This window comes from Daktulosphaira vitifoliae, unplaced genomic scaffold (genome assembly GCF_025091365.1).
Source record: "Daktulosphaira vitifoliae isolate Bord-2020 unplaced genomic scaffold, ASM2509136v1 Scaffold_2, whole genome shotgun sequence".
Classification (NCBI taxonomy): Eukaryota; Metazoa; Arthropoda; class Insecta; order Hemiptera; family Phylloxeridae; genus Daktulosphaira; species Daktulosphaira vitifoliae.
Window position 1 is genome coordinate 17,158,558 of NW_026099573.1, and position 19,456 is coordinate 17,178,013.

Here is a 19,456-nt window from a genome sequence, read left to right on the forward strand (position 1 = left end):
GACATTTTTTCGATTTTTTTTATTTAAAACTGCCATAACTTAATCAAAAATTACCAAATCAATATCTTTTTTTTTTTATAGCAATTTCTCCACAAAATTTAACTTTTTCCACTTAAGATTTGAAAATATTCTGGAAATACACCGAGTTTCAAACATAAATGAAAATAAAGCTTATGTTATGTAAAAACTAAAATAAGATTTATCCCAACTTATCTTTATTGTGAATATAGTTGCTGTAGAGAAAAAAACATGAAATATTCGTGTAAATTTACGATTTCATATTTTATTTTTTCAACTTTTTGAAAAATATATGAGTCAATACAAATTGTTCATGAAAAGTACTATTTATATACATCTTTCATTCGACATACTTTTTTTTTTAATCAGACTATTTCCGGACCGCANTTTATATATTTTTAATTTTATAATGCTATATTCTTTTTGGAAAATGTATGGAGCAATACAATTTTTCTATGATAAATACTAATTATAAACCTCTTTCATTCGACATACTTTTTTTAAAAAGTATGTTTGTTTTAAACCAATTCCCTTTATATATTTATGTATTATAAATATATTACACTTATAAATCATAAAACTTGTAATCAAGATATAAATAAGGAAATAGGAGATCATGTTGCTTTTGGATTAATCCACCAATTTTTAAAAATCAAACACTATCTAAAGATTTGCATCGAAGCGTTTTTTATGATAGTGATTTTAAACATTGTCAGATATTATCTTGACCCAACTAGCCCACGTAACCATTGTGTCACAACCCCACTGTGCTGGGTCTTTTTATTATAAGTCAAAATAATTTAATTTAAAAAAATTTATATACGCACTGTTTCAAAATAAACGACGATATATTAAGGTATTACAGAAGAAATCATATGATTCAATATTTTTTTTTTAAACCTCAGATATTATGATGTTATAAAATATGGTAATTAAAAACAAATACATATATTTTATCTATGCAAATTTATAATATCTTATTCAATTTTATACATTTATATGGCATCTTTAAAATTAAAGCATTTCTATGGCTTCTTTAAAATGTTTAGCATTTCTATGGCTTCTTAATTTCATACATTTATATGGCTTCTTTAAAATTAAAGCATTTCTACGGCTTCTTTAAAATATTGAGCATTTCTATGGCTTCTTTAAAATGTTGAGCATTTCTACGGCTTCTTTAAAATATTGAGCATTTCTATGGCTTCTTTAAAATTAAAGCATTTCTATGGCTTCTTTAAAATGTTGAGCATTTCTATGGCTTCTTTAAAATATTGAGCATTTCTATGGCTTCTTTAAAATTTTGAGCATTTCTATGGCTTCTTTAAAATATTGAGCATTTCTATGGCTTCTTTAAAATTAAAGCATTTCTACGGCTTCTTTAAAATATTGAGCATTTCTATGGCTTCTTTAAAATGTTGAGCATTTCTACGGCTTCTTTAAAATATTGAGCATTTCTATGGCTTCTTTAAAATTAAAGCATTTCTATGGCTTCTTTAAAATGTTGAGCATTTCTATGGCTTCTTTAAAATATTGAGCATTTCTATGGCTTCTTTAAAATTTTGAGCATTTCTATGGCTTCTTTAAAATATTGAGCATTTCTATGGCTTCTTTAAAATTAAAGCATTTCTACGGCTTCTTTAAAATATTGAGCATTTCTATGGCTTCTTTAAAATGTTGAGCATTTCTACGGCTTCTTTAAAATATTGAGCATTTCTATGGCTTCTTTAAAATTAAAGCATTTCTATGGCTTCTTTAAAATGTTGAGCATTTCTATGGCTTCTTTAAAATATTGAGCATTTCTATGGCTTCTTTAAAATTTTGAGCATTTCTATGGCTTCTTTAAAATATTGAGCATTTCTATGGCTTCTTTAAAATTAAAGCATTTCTACGGCTTCTTTAAAATATTGAGCATTTCTATGGCTTCTTTAAAATGTTGAGCATTTCTACGGCTTCTTTAAAATATTGAGCATTTCTATGGCTTCTTTAAAATTAAAGCATTTCTATGGCTTCTTTAAAATGTTGAGCATTTCTATGGCTTCTTTAAAATATTGAGCATTTCTATGGCTTCTTTAAAATTTTGAGCATTTCTATGGCTTCTTTAAAATATTGAGCATTTCTATGGCTTCTTTAAAATTAAAGCATTTCTACGGCTTCTTTAAAATATTGAGCATTTCTATGGCTTCTTTAAAATGTTGAGCATTTCTACGGCTTCTTTAAAATATTGAGCATTTCTATGGCTTCTTTAAAATTAAAGCATTTCTATGGCTTCTTTAAAATGTTGAGCATTTCTATGGCTTCTTAAAAATATTGAGCATTTCTATGGCTTCTTAAATTTTATACATTTATATGGCTTCTTTAAAATATTGAGCATTTCTATGGCTTCTTTAAAATGTTGAGCATTTCTATGACTTCTTAAATTTCATATATTTATATGGCTTCCTTAAAATGTTGAGCATTTCTATGGCTTCTTAAATTTTATACATTTATATGGCTTCCTTAAAATGTTGAGCATTTATATGATTTCTTTAATATTTTGAGCATTTCTATGGATTATTTAAAATTTGAGCATTTTTCTGGCTTCTTTAATATTAAAGCATTTATATAGTTTTTTTAATATTTGAGAAATTCTATGATTTCTTTTATATTCTATATATTTATTGTTTAATTTAAACTACTTTAATTAAAAACGTGCTTTAGTCTTGAACATATACACATTTTTTTTAAACTATTATAAATATAAATATATATATATATATATATTGACGTTCCTTATTTTATTTGGTACTGAAATAACGCTAAAAAATACAAAATAAGCAATTTGCACTTCGACATATGCAAAATTACGCAACATAAAATATCATATTTAGCTTATTGGTTTTCCAAAACAAATTTTTAATTAACGTAGGTATCTCTAGGACCAATAATATATATATATATATATGTATGTATATAACATAATGCTAGAAGTTATGAGCCTTGGACATGACAGATTAATAACATAATAAAGTTTTAATAAAAAAAATATTAAAACTACTTATTAGTTTTCCAGTTTTAATTATTTCTAATTTCTTATATCGCTTAAATAATAACTTAACATTAAATACATAATATTTTTACATTTAAAAATAATAACAATAAGCTAATATAGAATTGATTAATAAATATAATTAATAACAGAGATACATATTTAAAAAATTCAAATACAAAAATCATCTAAGATAAAAGTTATGCTGAAATTTCGATTAAAGTTATGGTTTTTAAAGTTTTTTTCAGGTTTCATTGGGTTTTAGCTATTTAATTTTCAATGGGATTTGGTTTTTTTTATTGGTTAATATATCTCAAAAAATTACAATCTTTTAAAACGACAATTTTTTTCCGCGGTTTCAAATGACTGTACTTTCATAAATATGCATAGTTTAATTTAAAATTATAATTGGTAAAATAGTGTACAATTGCCTTTTTATCTATATCGACTTCTCAATGACAAAACCGCGTAACTCGATAGTTCAAAATTACTCACGAAAACGAAAAGAAAACACCTTTTACAAATAGCTAACAATATAATTAGGTTTCTCAATTATCTCAAAGAACAATTTAATAATAGCGATATTTTATTCCAAATAGGTTTAAAATATGCATTAATATAATAAGCATGTATTTTTAGGGGAAAAAAATATCAAATTTTGTCTTGAAGACTTTTTAGAAATTCGATAAATTACGTAAGTATTTTATTAATTTAAAAAAAACTACAGTAGTTTTTTTATTCAATTCATGGAAATTTTCTGACAATTTTGACAACTTATAGTATACGCAAAATTAATTAACACGGCTTATTTTCTATAAGTAATTTACCATATAAAAAAAAAAACGTTAAATTTTACAAACGAAAACACAGCAAATAATATTATTATTATTAATCAATCATATATTTGTAACTGCTACAAAATATTTGTTTGCTAGATAATTTCTTTTTTTTTCTACAAACAAAAATTTTTATTTAATTAACAAAAAATTATAGTCTGTATTTTAATAATTAATTTGTTGATTTTATTAATGTTTTATTTTTAAATATTTTGACTAGTATCAAATTAAAGTTATACAATAAGATTTTTTTAATAATTTGTTGAATAAGTTCTTAGAGTACAGGTTTATTGGGATTCTGTCTCTCTTCCAATAAAAAAAATTACCATCTGTCCAAAAAAAATTTACCAAACTCTCTTCAAATATTATGACTGGTTGAGTTGAACGACTATGTATAACTTTGTATCACGATTTGTATTTAAATATGTATATAATCTAATATCATTAGATTATCATTCAGCTACAATTACGATTCTTTGCCAAGTATGACTCGATAAAAAAGAATAGTAGTATCAATAATGCTACAAATGTTTGATGTCGGTTCGGCATTTTTTACTGCGTACCACTGCATGCAAATTATTTTAAGGGTAAAAGATGTTTTATCATGAGTTTAATTTTATTCATTTTCAAGGGCAGCGAACTCCTTTAATATTTGTTTATGATATACCGGTAACTTATTTATGGATAATCTTACTTAATACCGTGCTCGAACATTTACCAAAGTTTCTTTGCAATCGGATAAAAAGAAATCTAAGGAAAAAAAAACAACATTAATTTTATACATTTTTAAAGATAAGTGTATTTGTGTGTAAAATATGTGTAGAATGTTGCGTATATAAATGAATTTTGAATTTTTATCTGAGCTTAGCTAACTCAAACTTTACCAAGTCCAGCATTTAAGTAACCACTCGGTCCTTGATCCGGTGACGATAGGCATTTTCAAAAATCGAATAGGTAGTTTGGTCGACTAATATGGTATCAATATACCATGATCTCTTATTTTAGCGTCGTCCCAATTGTGTTTTCAACTTAAAGAGTTATTACTACTTATTTCTGTACCAAAATATACTGATGGAATTTGAAATGTCTATTCACACGTTTAGGTCTCAACAAAAGCATATTGGTTCCAATCTATAACTAATAGTAAATGCGATATTTGTTATTCCAACGTTTATCGCAAGAATGAGTATAGTATCTGAAATGGTCACTCGGTAATAGCTCCGTAAATAGAATTTTTTAAAGTCATAGAAGAGCGTTCAGAACACACGTTGTAATGGAATATACGGTCCGCTAAGGATAGTAAATCGGAAATCTCATAACAGCAGCACGTGATGTTGTACCTCACGACGACCTGTCTACGACCATTACAACGGTCGACCCTCGTGTATTAAATATTAACTGTAATATTGATCAGACCTAACAGAGGCACAAATATTTATAAAAACGGAACACGACCGAAACAAATAGATTGTTCACCAGTTGCATTTGTGCTAAGATGCAGAATTCGTTCACTCAATATTTAAGTACGTTTAATGAGATCACGAAGAGCTACCGCAAAATTTAGCGAATCAACACAAAACAATTTGCAATAGGAATCGGTCCACGAGGTGTTCCTACAAACCGGAATTTCCAGTCTGGAACCTACAGCTTTACGTGGGTGGTTTTATTACGTTATTGCAAAAAAACAAACAACAACAGCAGTTGTACCATTCCGTGGCGGCCACAGCCTTGATCGCGTTTGCCTAAATGATTTATTCGCGCGTAATGTATCCGATGCACACGTAGTACGCGAACAACACAATTAGAAATATTAATAAACTATTTGACCCTCATCTGTCCTACGTGTTTACTCCGCAAAAAAACCTACTGGTGAGGTCAAACCGATTACAGCGGTGTTATTACATCATATCCACGTACGGCCGGGAAAAACGGTTTTTTCAGCTTGAAATTAATTTTTTAGTCGTCGTAGGCGGGATCCACATTGTACTATCTGAACTGGATGATTTGTTTTCCGTTTGACGAGTTCATTTTCCATTTAAAGAGACCACGAGGGCGCAGAGGCTAGTTAGTGATCAACGGCTGACTAGCCCGAACAATTTCTAGGCGCTCGTGAATTTTTACCGTACTAAACTGCGAAAAACTAAGCGGTTTCTTTCGTTTTTACAATTAACAAGTGGTGATCTGAACTAGTCTTCTATTTACGGTCAATTCGTCGAGCTTAACGCGATGGACCTTATTTACATACACGGAAAGTTCACATGTCCGTCCGTGCATGGTGAACGAGTACTTAATATATTTGCACATATAAATGTNAATTTCTAGGCGCTCGTGAATTTTTACCGTACTAAACTGCGAAAAACTAAGCGGTTTCTTTCGTTTTTACGTTTACCACCAGTGGTGATCTAGTCTTCTATTTACGGTCAATTCGTCGAGCTTAACGCGATGGACCTTATTTACATACACGGAAAGTTCACATGTCCGTCCGTGCATGGTGAACGAGTACTTAATATATTTGCACATATAAATGTGACCATCCTTGGGCGAGGGTCGACGGTCGGTCTATTGCTGTGCGTACATTTCAGAGTGATATAATTATTGTTGTGAAGGGTCGCGACTAATGCAGATGATTGTCTGTATGTGCGCGGAGGTCTGTTTTAATGGAGTTGATGGAAACGGTAGTACAATTTTATTGTACAACGACCTATAATGTAATGTATTCAGCAAACGAATGAAACGGGGCACCTTGGGAAATCTTCCACGGGGGGTCGGAGGAAAAACCTATTCAAAGCATACAATATCCAGCGTTATCTTTTTGTCAACGTAGTTATTGAAACCAATTTACAGCATTGTGAATAATATCGTACCAATAATTGTAAACATCATATCATGTACAATAACATTGGCGGTACTCTCATAAATAAGTGTGAAGAACAAAGAATTTGGGGGAAAAATTTTCTTGCAAATGTAGTACATGGAAAATAATTTCCCAATCATTTTGGAATAATTTGCAAATATATGTCTCGTTTTTTCCATGTTTAATTTAATGTATATTTTTTATCGAAAAAAATTAGAAGTACTTAAATATTAATTAAAATACTTCTGGTCGCCCTCGGGGGCATCTTCGGATAATTTTTCTGTAGATGAGTGCGGATTAAAAATATTTGTACTACTAGTTAGGAAATAATTGGTACAAATAGTGATTTGAACTCGAGGATGCTCCAGCTCCAAAGACCAAAAAAAAATTCCCGCCCGATCTTATTGATTGAATTGTGACATTCCACACCCAAAGAAAAACCTCAATCAAAATTGAAAGAGAAATTTTATCAAGGGTTTATGATAATGTTTTATTAATACGAACAAAATAACTATTCTTATAAATAATTATTGTTCAAGACAAGAAAAAAAAATATCATATTGATAAATATATCATTGATTCAATGGTAATGATATATTTATCAAATTGAACAATGAATTTATTATATAGATCGAGGTTTTTCTCTGGGTGCAGTGTGAAATTACAAATAATATCGTGAATAGTCATAATATAACTGATGAATATAATAATGATGTATTAATACAACATACTAAATGTAATAGTATTGAACAAAAATAAAACACTTTTTAAGAACTCTATATAATTCCAACTAGTATCAATGTTTTATTTATAACCTTAAAACGTAATGACCAACAGGCAGCATAAATTAATTATAGCTAAGTTAACCAACAAAGTATAATTATGGCTACCAGACGTCCGTATTTTTGAGGGTCGTCCGTATCGTCTGTATTTTTCATGAAATTATCAAAAATTTTCAAAAAGTTATGTGCATGAAAAAATGTACGTGAAGTGGCGAGTAATTGGAGAATTCTGTCACATTCTCTCTTATTTTGCTCTGAGAGGCGAGAAAGAGAGAGAAAATATATGTGAAAATGGGCAGAATCAGGCAGACTATAAGTTTGAGTAGTGACCAATCATGCCATCATATGGCACTGAATCAAAATATCGATGAAATTAAGAATATGTTTTATTGATAAGGTATATAAGAGAGATATTGCATTGCGAATACTTGAGATGTTCATTATAATATAATTATTCAGACAATAAAACCAATTGCAGAATGAATATGTATGTGACTTATAATTTATTGAAAATTGATAAAATAAGTCGTAAAATCAAGTAAAATGTCAATCTAGATTATCGATCATCGATTCCTATTGATAACAATTAATTTCTATCGATTCTCATTCATTTTCATAAATGCGCATCACCTATCACGCAAACAAATTAAAATATTTTTTTTTAATATGATTATTTCTTCTACTTTTTGAAAAAAAAAAAAAAAAATTTTATTTTCCAATTATCAATAGGGGGGGGGGTAGGTTTTGATATGTCCGTATTTTTCACTCGGAACATCTGGTAACCCTAAGTATAATACATTTTTATTAAAAAAAAATACAGCTCAGCAATGGCTATATGTGTTCCTGTGTACATGGACAAATAAAATCTATCTATCGTAAGACTGTTTTTTTCACCGTTAAAATGAAAGCTGAATACATTAATTAAAATTAAAGTTACAATAATTTTTGGACCTTGAGAAAAAAATTTAAAAACAAAAATATCTGACAGCTCTTCATCATTGTACTATATTTATTATCGACAAACGCGTAGAAATTGCATATAATTAACACTTTTTAGATGTAGAATTTTTTTATATTGTTAAACTAATACATTTCTACGAACATAATATTCTGATATTCCGGACCGTTATAATTAGCTCATTACGGCCGCACTACCAATCAGAGTGTACGTGCGTGTCATTACACTGAGGGTTGACATGTACAAGACGTGACGGGGCCTGTAACTCGTTGTTTTCGCTTTATACGCGTACCTCCCCTTTGTCGGCACAGTATCATCGATGTGTACACATAATGCAATTCTATACATTTTAATAGTGTTATTATCGCGCACGGAGTGTCCTGGGACGAGTAATTAAAATCATTTTTTTCCTCTACCTTACTGGCACGCAAATCGGCAAACATACGCAACGGGCCGAGTCGAATCGAAATCCAATACCGCCCCCACATACTTCAAGTTTCAACTAACCATGACCGTCAACTAATCCGTGTCGTAAAACAACAAAAGTGATCGGGGCACTTTTGGCGTGTCTGCAGTTCACACTCATCAGTAACATTAACCCGACACCGTTCTAGCAGCAGCTCTTTATCCGACGGTACATGAAGTTCAACAAGTGTATTTTACCTTTTTATTGTGGTAATATTTCCAAGTTCACCCGCGTTTCAATATTATGACATAACCAATATTCGCAATACGTACTTTATTGTACACAACTTAAGTTTCAAATGGCAACGTAGTGTACTCACTTTTCTCTACCCCTTCAAGTAGCCACCTGCAAGGACTTTCTCGAGGTTTGTGAGGCCCGACGCAAAAATAATTCCGATACTGTCTACTTCATATTTTATTTTGCGACACCATAATTAAACAAAAGCCCTTAGGCCCTGTTAACCCTTACCTTCCTTAAGAATAGTTCAGATCGCCCGCTAATAATTTTTACTCAGTTATTACCACTAATCTCATCGAAATGTACTTAAAAGTCCGGAACAAAGCACAGTATTGTTAATGTACAGTTAGAATAGTTTTGAACTCGGCTCACTTGGGTTGTAGCTGTTTCTGACACACTCGACTTTCAATTTATTATGAAGCATACATAAAGTCAGTATTTGTGTCTATAATACAAAAACACTATAGGTACCTATATAGCAATAAAATGTTTTACGATTCTGTTTATTAGACTATAGATGCATATATGAATTTTTTTTCAACGCTGATGAATAGAGAACATTAAACGAGACATGCGAGAAGACGTAATAAAAATGCGCATACAGTCTTGAGCATTAAAACTTGAAATCCTTATGACTTATAAGAAATAGTTAGGTCGTTATACGTTGTTAGTATTATTGGAATTTTATGGTGTTAGGACCTCATTGGTGACAACAATGAGCTGTACTCAAGTCTCCGTCATAATTATTTCCGATGTATTTTGTTTGATAGGACTTTGTATATAAACATGTTGTTATTATAATGTCAAGGCACAAAATAACACTGGAAAATGGCGACTTATCGGATTAGAAATTATTATGTGAGCGATCGAGGAATACCTTCTCGGTGTTGTACTAAATTTATTTTACACGTTAATAGTGAAGTCGAACTGTTTCACACAACACTCCTGTAACTTCAACTCATTTCAAAGAACTCACATGGAGGGGCTTGTGTTTTTTTATCTCAGTCTATTTCCCCACGCGCCATTCAAAGCAAAACACAATAATTACATCTAATTGTACTAACGCGAAAATCGATTATGTTGACAGGGCGAATGGTCCAGACACTGTAGGCTGCCAATTTTCAACCCGGAACCGCAACCGGAACCCGTCAACTTGCACAACAACCATCATCGGAGGGAGAACAGGTCATTGGAGGTGGTGGAAAGACCTGAACGGGTACACAACCGGCCCCTACTCCAACCGGCCGTACAACCTCAAGACGACCGGGAATCGACTAGGCATCACGCTTAGCTTAGGAGTCTGATGGGACACATCTGTTGACCGAACTTACGGATGTGTGAATTTTTATTATTATTATTATTATTATGTCTATATATTTACTATTTTCCAAACTTCTTGACGCTCACGAGATGCCGAAGAAGTTTTCCGGACATCGTCATTTTTTATGTTTACTATCCTCGTTTCATATTATTATATATTGTACATATATAACTATTGAGTTTTTATATTATTCTGTAGGCGACACAATTTGATTCGCATTACCATTAGAATACTATGCGTTTTTGTTTTTTTTTACCCGGCAAGACATTTGATACCATTTATGTAAATCCATTAGCGGGAGATGAACTGTCCAATTATTCAGTTAGTTAAACGAGAAAAATATTTTATGCAAATTATTATAAAGAAATTAATCAAACAATATCATTATGTTATAATTATGTTTAACCAGAATGACTTTCAAGTGTGTTAAATTTTCCAAAACTAATACTGGAAATGCGTGTGTGATTGTAAGGCATTTAGAGACGTAGTGCATAAGTAGAGAATGACTTGTCATTATGAATTACATACAGTTATTTAATTTTGTCTATTAATTTTATTATTGCATGCGTTTATATAGTTATTAAAGTTAGTATTACGCGTGTTCTTTAAAATACCGAATATATATAAATATATATATATATATATATAATTATTGTAGCAAACACGAAGATATTATTGAAAAATGTTTATAATATTAATAAGTATGTGTAAAACCATGAAATTTAAAAAAACAACCTTACAAGTATGTAATGATTATTTTATTTTTTATTTTTTGACATATGTATGTTACACTGTTATTATTTTAAGATTATACAATGTTATTATTTTGGTTATTAATATTGTTCATATAGTTGCATATTATGATGAACTGTTCAAAATACAATGTAAACTTTATTGAATTAAATTATTATTAAATATTTTCTGAACTAAGTTAGTTTTTAAAAAAGTTTAATATTAAGTAATTTGCGTTAGAGTTGAAATAAACCTAGTATGTAGAAAAAATATTATGTTTTATTACAACGGACACCTGTTTTTTTTATATATGCCATCATCATTTAACAAAACTAATCTAGATCTCAAAAATTTTATTTGTACGAGTCTTTCAATTTATTTTCCTCTAAAAAATATTCATGATATTTACATGGATCTCATGTATATATTCTTATTTGTAAATGAATAGGAAAAATAAATAAAACACATCGTTTTAAAATTAATACCTTTTTAGATTCGCATCGAAAAAGCTGCAAACATCATTAACCTTTTGGAGTTAATGTAATTAAACAGAGGCAGCTCCCTTCATTTCTAAAATGAAATCAATAGTCCCAAATAAACGAATGAAAATTGATTCCAAATAATATTCACTAGTTTCAGTAAAAATACTATTTTTTTTTTATATGAAGGTAAAACAAAAATCGCCAATTAAACCATCTTTAAAAAATCTAAATAAAATCGGTAAATACTTTAAGAACAGAATGTAGAAATTGAAACAGTTACTACAACTCAAAAATCTCGTTAAGTGTTAGAAATCAAAAACCTTTAGACTACCTACCTGATATTGGCATAGTTGCATTTGTATGAGATGCCAAAGCCTAATAATTAAACCTAATCCTAATAATTAAATAATGCTTCTAGGGGGGTACAAAGTAAATGGTAGAAAATTAGTTCTATAATACTAATATATAAATTAGAGCACGGGACTATGTTAAAATCCAAATAAAAAAACTTAAAAAATGAATCGTATCAAAAACCTAATCTAAAAACCGGTGTATAAATACTAAATATTTAAAACTTGATCCATCAAAAATAAATTTAAATTTCACAATTATATGTTGTCAAAAAAATAAAGACTTGAAATTTAATTGTAAGCTAGAGATTATAAATTTATGTAGTGTTTTTGAAAGGTATAAGAAGAATGACAGAAAATAAATAAAAAACGTCATTGATAGTCTAAAAGATAATATATTTGACAATGAATAGACCGAAAGAACTGTCAAAAACATTCTTCTATTCAAAAGAGTAAAAATTCATTATAGATCAATACGCAATTTGTCTTATTGTATCGAATGGACTAAACAAATTTGGTCATACTGACTATATATGACTTTATCTAAAAGTGATATACATGAAAAATGCATAGAAAATTTCACTAGCTTCCTTAAAACGTGTTAAAGATATAATTAGAAGAGTTAGTAAGATGTCTATAATTATTTTTATTTTTGTTTTAACTTCCCCTTGAACAAATTTTGAACATGCTACTGATGTTTACTTTAAGTAGGATTACTAATATAAATTTAATTAATTAATATTTACATTAAATCTTGTCTCTAATTTGTACTGCTTCGATGAATTTTAAGGTTTTTACTATGTTATAAAGTTAGTTTGATAAATTTTCTTGTGGACCAATGGTCAGTCTATTGCCTTCAGTATCGTTTTGCGGCATTCAAGTACAATATGTTTTCAGTTCCTCGTGTAGTTTGACAATGGCCAGACATCTTTTTTTTAGTGTTTCGGACAAAAATTACAATTTTAGTACTAGGAGCTCATGAGAGTCGTTGATAAGTAACGTAATTTTTTATATCAACTGACCGATTAATGTTGGTGGCTACATGAAAAGCATGAACATCATATAGAAAACCTGGAAATATGATCGCATACATTAGTCTTAATAAATTCCTGGTATTAAATTTTAATGTTTATCGTAAAATGCCGATGACAGTCTAAAATATTGACTATGTTAATTCATTACGCGTACCTCAGGAATTCTTGATACGAAATTTCAATCTTATTAACTTTTAATTAAGCGGCATAGACATCTTAAAATATCAAATATTTATGAGCCCAAATTTGTTCGAGAAACGCAAGATATATTCATTTTGATATTATTAATAATCGCTATTTAATTTTTTTGTTCACGATTGTTTCAAATTCGATCCTCAAATACCTTTAAAATTTCCTATGCTCTACAGTCTAATGCGGTTTGCGCTCAAGATAAGATATTTATATTTAAAACCGCGTTCTAAGCTTTACTCATGTTTACATAAAATAAATACTATGTTAGTTGAGTAAATAAAATTTTTACATAATGGATTTATACATGAAGAAAATTTTTATTACATCTCCTTTGATCAAAATAAAATTCATTATTTTCAAATTTGAAGACTATTATTTCAACCAAGTATACAATTAATCATATTTTTAAGCAATAGTATTCCAAAAGAAGTCGAGTATTTACATGATCAGGTACAAAATAATATTAAATAAAAGTAATACAGATAATCTATAGCAATTTAAATAATTTGTATTTCATTAAATATTGATTTTTATATTAGTGGACTTTTGAGATGACTCTAATTAAATAATACTAATTATATATATATATATACAGTTGGACTACGCTAACCTAATAAAAATATACTTTAATATAAAACTAAAACATAGACTATATACAAGTAGAAGAATAAAATTATTTCAACAGTAGTCATGATAGTATACATAGATAACGTACCAAAAATAATTCTGTGTACCCGAAATTACTTTTGTCTGACATTATTATATTATTGCTTAGACCATAGGTATCTAATGCATTATTTGTATACATACATTTTAGTTGTCTAATATTAAATCACATTAAATAACTTAAAATACAATTGTACTAGAATAATTATTCATAAAAAATTGAATTATGTAAACACTTATAAAAAAAAATGTCAACAATTAAAACTCAAATTTGATAAAATATTCATATAAAAAATATATAACCCTAAAATATTCACAATTAACAGCCTTTTACAATAATTAGTGATGTATCATCTAAGAATTGGATTCTTATTGGATAAAACATTTTTTAAATCTTCAGGTAATGAACTTATGATGTCATCCATTTTCACTTTTAATTGATCTTTTATTTTCTTATTCAATGGATATCCTTTATTTTCACATTCTTCTAATTTTTCACGTATTTTCAATATCATATCAACAACTTCCACCTCTTCTTTTCCCTCCATCCATTTATTTATATCCTAAAAACATTTAAGGAATTACTTGATATTAGATAAATGAAAATTGTTTTCTCTATATTACCACACTAGAAAGAGCCTCAATTTGTAATACTTGGAGTTTCATCATCATTCCATTATACCGAACATTATACCAACCATTAAAATTAGGAGATCGAAAGAATTGTTTGTAAAGACCTTTCCAATCTCCTTTAATACCACAGGTAAGTTGAGGTCCTAAATTTCCCAAACTTGCTAAAAATTCATCAGGGTTGAATGGGCAAGGTTTTGGTGCAGCCTAAAAAAAAAAAAATTTTCTAGTTATAAAAATTGCATTTATCATATATTAAAATAATGTATAAATTCATTATATCATACCTTAAAAGGTGAGACATTTCTTTGCAAAGGCATTAATGAAGTTAAATATCGTTCAAGAGGTATCATAAAACTTTGAGTTAACTCTAAGAAATGCCGTCTAAGCAAAGCTGATTGAACTTCTTCTGGTCTTTTGTTTTGCATTCCTCTTACAAGTTTTTTTACAATAGACTTATCTTTTTGAAGGAATGATTTGTACTGTGTATAAACTCCTGGCTTAGAATCTAAGATTTTTAAACTGGATCCTTTTATTAATTTATTTTTTGATGAACATTCTAAATTTTTTTAATAAAAAAAATGTTTGGTTTTTTTTTAATTATTAATAAGTATTACTGTTAGGAAATATAAGTTAACAAGTAACTAAACTAAAAAAAAATTACCTTTTTTTGATGAATCCACAACTCTTACAATATGTGGCCAATGCTGTAACGTTTTTGAAAAATATGGATTTGTAACACCAAGTATTATTGGTGGTGGATTTAATGTTTTACTCATATACTCCTTAAACTCATTATCATGTATCGTAAAATATGGTCTATAATCTCCATAGTAAGCCAAAGGTACTATTAGGCTGCGAAATTTAAATAAATACTATAAGCCAGTCAAAAATTTAAATTAAATTAATAAAATAATATTTACCTAACTAATGCTTGAACTATTTGAGAACAATAAGTTGGAGATGAAGCCATAACAACAATTGGTTCAGAAGTCAACACAAGTTCCCACAAAAGATGAAGTTGACTAACAATTGATGAAAAACAATCAAATGTGTTTAACTCATAAAGAGATGAAACAACAACTGGTAGTTGGTAATCAGGGACCATTGAATTTGATGTATTGCGTATCTTATTATTATCACACACTAATTGAGCCTAAAAAAATATATACACATACACATATATATATACAGTAAACTCCCGATTATCCGTGGAATAGGGTGGCAGGACATCCACGGATAAACGAATTCCGCGGATAATCCGCAAAATTAAATTTTACAATAAAAACTAAGTTGAAATTGAATTTATTTAAATTTATTCACAATATATTTATAATAATAAATATAAATTATTAAAATAAATAATATTTAATATTTAAATAAATGTTAAATGAATAAATAATTAATTAAAAAAATCAGTCAAAAGTTTTTGTTTCTTTGTTTGAAAACTCTTCTTTTTAACTTGTGATTGAAGTTTTTTTAATAACATTTTGTCACACAGAGTTGTATCGTCTTGTTCTTCTAGATATTTAATGATCCCGTCTATATGTTTTAGAGCTTCTTCATGGCTCACTTGCTTTACATCATTTATTTCATCGTTTTCTTCTTCTTCACCTTCACTTTCCGAAACTGTATCTAATGCTCCACTTACTATTTGTTCATCACTAAGACGCTCAAATCCTGGATCATTGGCATCACAATTTATCCACTCATTAATGTTTTCTTCGTCAAAATTCTCTCCTCCAGTAAGAGATTTAGAAAAATTAGCCAAATCAAAAGCAGACACTTCTTCTTCTTCCTCTATCAAAGTATTTTCCACACACGGTAAAATTTTTCTCCAAGACTTGACTAACGTAGTTTGCTTAACTAACCCCCAAGCAGTATTTATGTCATAAATGCTATCAAGAATTGTGTAATCTTTCCAAAAACTTTTAAGATCATTGCCCTCTTCAATTCTTTTTTTAAGCAAACTTGTTCTATAATTTTTTTTTATAGAAGCAATTACCCCCTGGTCCATTGGTTGGATGAGAGCTGTGACATTAGGAGGCAAAAATNTGTCAAAATTTTCTTCTTTTGCTTTTTTTTCTTAAAATTAAAAAAAAATATTACTTTTTTTTTAAATAAATAAATATTACTATGATATTATTATAGTCCAACAGTATTATAATTTAAAAAAAAAGTAAAATATTAATTCGATCAAAATTTATAGAATTTTTCAGAACAAGCTGGATCACCCTGCATATACTCGCTCTATTGTAATTATTTTCTGCACATAAATTTAAAAATATATAGATGGGATTATTTTTTTAACTATAAAAATATAAAAATTTTTTAAATCATTGTAATTACCTGTAAAACTATTCCTAGTAATGGCAAACTAACAGTTTCTCCAGCATACAATGCTGGCCATTGCTGAACATCATGCCAAGCAACTTCTATACCTGTTAAACCATGCTTAAAATATTCAGGAGCTATTGTTCCACAAACTTCAGAAAATAGACTAATAAATGGCAATTGAGAGAGTACAATAACACTCTAAAAATATATTTAAGTTTATAGTTGACACAAGTTATATAAATATTGTCATAATTATAGTATTAGGTACAAGGCTGCCACTAGAAGTTGCAGGACTTTTAATATATATATTTTTTTTTAGTGAAAAAAGGACATTTTTTTTAGTTAACAACTGAGATTGCAGGGACTTACATTACACATCCTTAGTGTCAATAATGATTAGGTAAATTATTAGTTTTATCAAGCCAAATATCACAAAAAACGATTATTATTATTATTTATATTTTAATGTATTAATGGTAATATAAATAAGATAACTTTTTAAATACTAGCTTTTATATAACAAAATATATACAAATTAACATATGAAGTATAATTAGCTAATATTTACAAAAATTAACATACTTTTTGGAAGTAACCTCTTGGAAGAGACAAATCTTTGATTTGTCGGAAAAATACAAATCCATATAAGCAACGGTTATCAGCTTGAAGAAAAACTGGACATTTACTATTGTAATTGATATGACATTGACTGAGGGTTTGAGACTGTGAACATTTGATTTTAATGTGAAACTGTGTATCTCCCATACAACCTGAATTTGAATCTGGGAAAGCAAGATAACACAAATTTGTTTTATCTTCTTCTGACAATAAAACATTACTAGGGTACAATAGCTAAAAATAAAGAAAACTATTTTAATATTAGCAAATATAATAAAATTCGAGTCTAGTCTACCTCTAAAGCTTGTCCAAACTCCAAATCAAAGGTAACAACACAAATGCCCTTGATCCAATCAGACAATGCAACATTGTTGTCACTGAATGGATTTTCAGATAAACACTTGGCCATTTTAACTTACACATGAAGAAAATAAGTTAAGTTATTTAAAAAATAAAACTATTTTACACAAACTTTTAAATGAAGAGTTAAAAAATAATTTTTAAGCCATAAAAACACACTATACTATTTAATACTTTAATACGGAACAAATAGTACGTCTGTGAAGTTAGCTCCCGAGACTCAGCGCCCAACCACAAACTGANCACTGATACCTAATTATAGTTTTACTATCTTTAAGCTAAATAGCATGGAATTAAAATAACTTATTTTTAAAAAGTGAATCAACAAAATTAGATACAATAGGTTTAAAAATTATACAGGAAATAAGATTTAAATTGTATACATTTTTGTCACATTGATACTTGGTGATAATTCTGCTATCGTTTATAAAATTGATAAGAATAATTGATAATAAATAATATAAACATGGTTCAATTTCAATCTCAGCAATAGATATTATAAGAATGGATCTGCTGTAGGGGTAGCAAGCATTTATTGCAATGTAAATTATATAAAAAAAAAAGAATATCTGGTTTTTCCATTTTCGCACGCAACCCCTTTGTGTTAACTCTACATCTTCTTATAATAATTTGCTAATTAAATACAACAATCTTCATTTTCTTCTGTTTTAAATAATGACTAGAAATTATTAAGCTTAATCTTGTGATCGACAAACCCGTTGACCAAATTCAGTTATGTAATAATTTATACATGAAATAAATATAGATGTTCGGCAATATTCTTCAATAGATTTTGTGTTGAATATTCATTCAATATACCTGTTTTCCAACATCTCTTGACATTGTTATTTCCACTTGAAATTTTTCAACCAATTTATAAATATCTTGAAATACATTTTAACTGTAAAAATTTTAATTTCTTCTAAAGTTAATCTTAAATACATGTTAACTTTTTGCAAATGTTCCAAAAGGGGTAACCTAAATCCAAAACCTTTTGATAATACAATTAATGCAATAATAAATTCTTCATCCAACAAGATTTTTGTAAATGTTTTGCCTTTCCACTAGTATTGTTATCATTTCAATCTATTTCAAAATAAGCGTCGACAAAAAAATTAAAAAGCTCCGAAAAATGTATAGCGTGATATCTTTCAATACACCTCGTAACACAACTATGTTTAGTGTTTTTTTTTGTTGTATCGAGAAAAGGATTTCGAATTTTTTCGCTTAACAAATATGAAAAAAAAACTTGAATTGCACCAATTAAACTTAAACAGGTGATAATTGTCCATAAACTACATGATTTAGAGACAAGATATCAAATATTAGCTGAACAATGAACATAAATTTCAGAAAGATATATTTGTATTATGTAAAGTTTAACGCTTTTATTGTTTCCTGACAACTGCAGCTCCATATGCTTAAAATAACTATTTTTTTGTAAAATAGTTTTCTTTTCTAAATTAATTTATATATAGTTTCGAATAAGATTTGGTTTTCCAGCGCCAAGAAAAATGTTCAGTCTGAAACCCTAATCTACTAGTTCAGTTTCTGCAAC

The 19,456-nt window shown here is 28.5% G+C and overlaps 2 protein-coding genes and 1 long non-coding RNA gene across 3 annotated transcripts in view; 1 reads left to right on the top strand and 2 right to left on the bottom strand.

Annotated features, from left to right (window-relative positions):
* LOC126897221 (uncharacterized) overlaps positions 1-11,216 on the top strand; it is an 88,330-nt gene extending 77,114 nt beyond the window's left edge. The window contains exon 4 of the mRNA XM_050670641.1: positions 10,264-11,216. Within this exon, the coding sequence (XP_050526598.1) occupies positions 10,264-10,467 (204 nt within the window). The 3' untranslated portion in view covers positions 10,468-11,216. The remainder of the gene's footprint in view (positions 1-10,263) is intronic.
* Positions 4,046-13,384, bottom strand: LOC126897223 (uncharacterized). The gene is made up of 3 exons (XR_007702054.1): positions 13,250-13,384; positions 12,808-13,132; positions 4,046-4,629 (listed from the first exon to the last, which is right to left on the bottom strand). It is a non-coding gene; the product is annotated as an uncharacterized LOC126897223 (long non-coding RNA).
* Positions 13,385-13,779: 395 nt separating this feature from the next.
* LOC126897859 (protein DENND6B) lies at positions 13,780-18,091 on the bottom strand. Its single transcript, XM_050671785.1, has 8 exons — positions 17,834-18,091; positions 17,503-17,772; positions 16,933-17,118; positions 15,507-15,739; positions 15,248-15,438; positions 14,871-15,142; positions 14,578-14,790; positions 13,780-14,516 (listed from the first exon to the last, which is right to left on the bottom strand). The coding sequence occupies exons 1-8, from the start codon at positions 17,945-17,947 to the stop codon at positions 14,304-14,306; spliced, it is 1,692 nt and encodes a 563-aa protein (XP_050527742.1). The 5' UTR covers positions 17,948-18,091; the 3' UTR covers positions 13,780-14,303.
* Between the last annotated feature and the right edge of the window lie 1,365 nt (positions 18,092-19,456).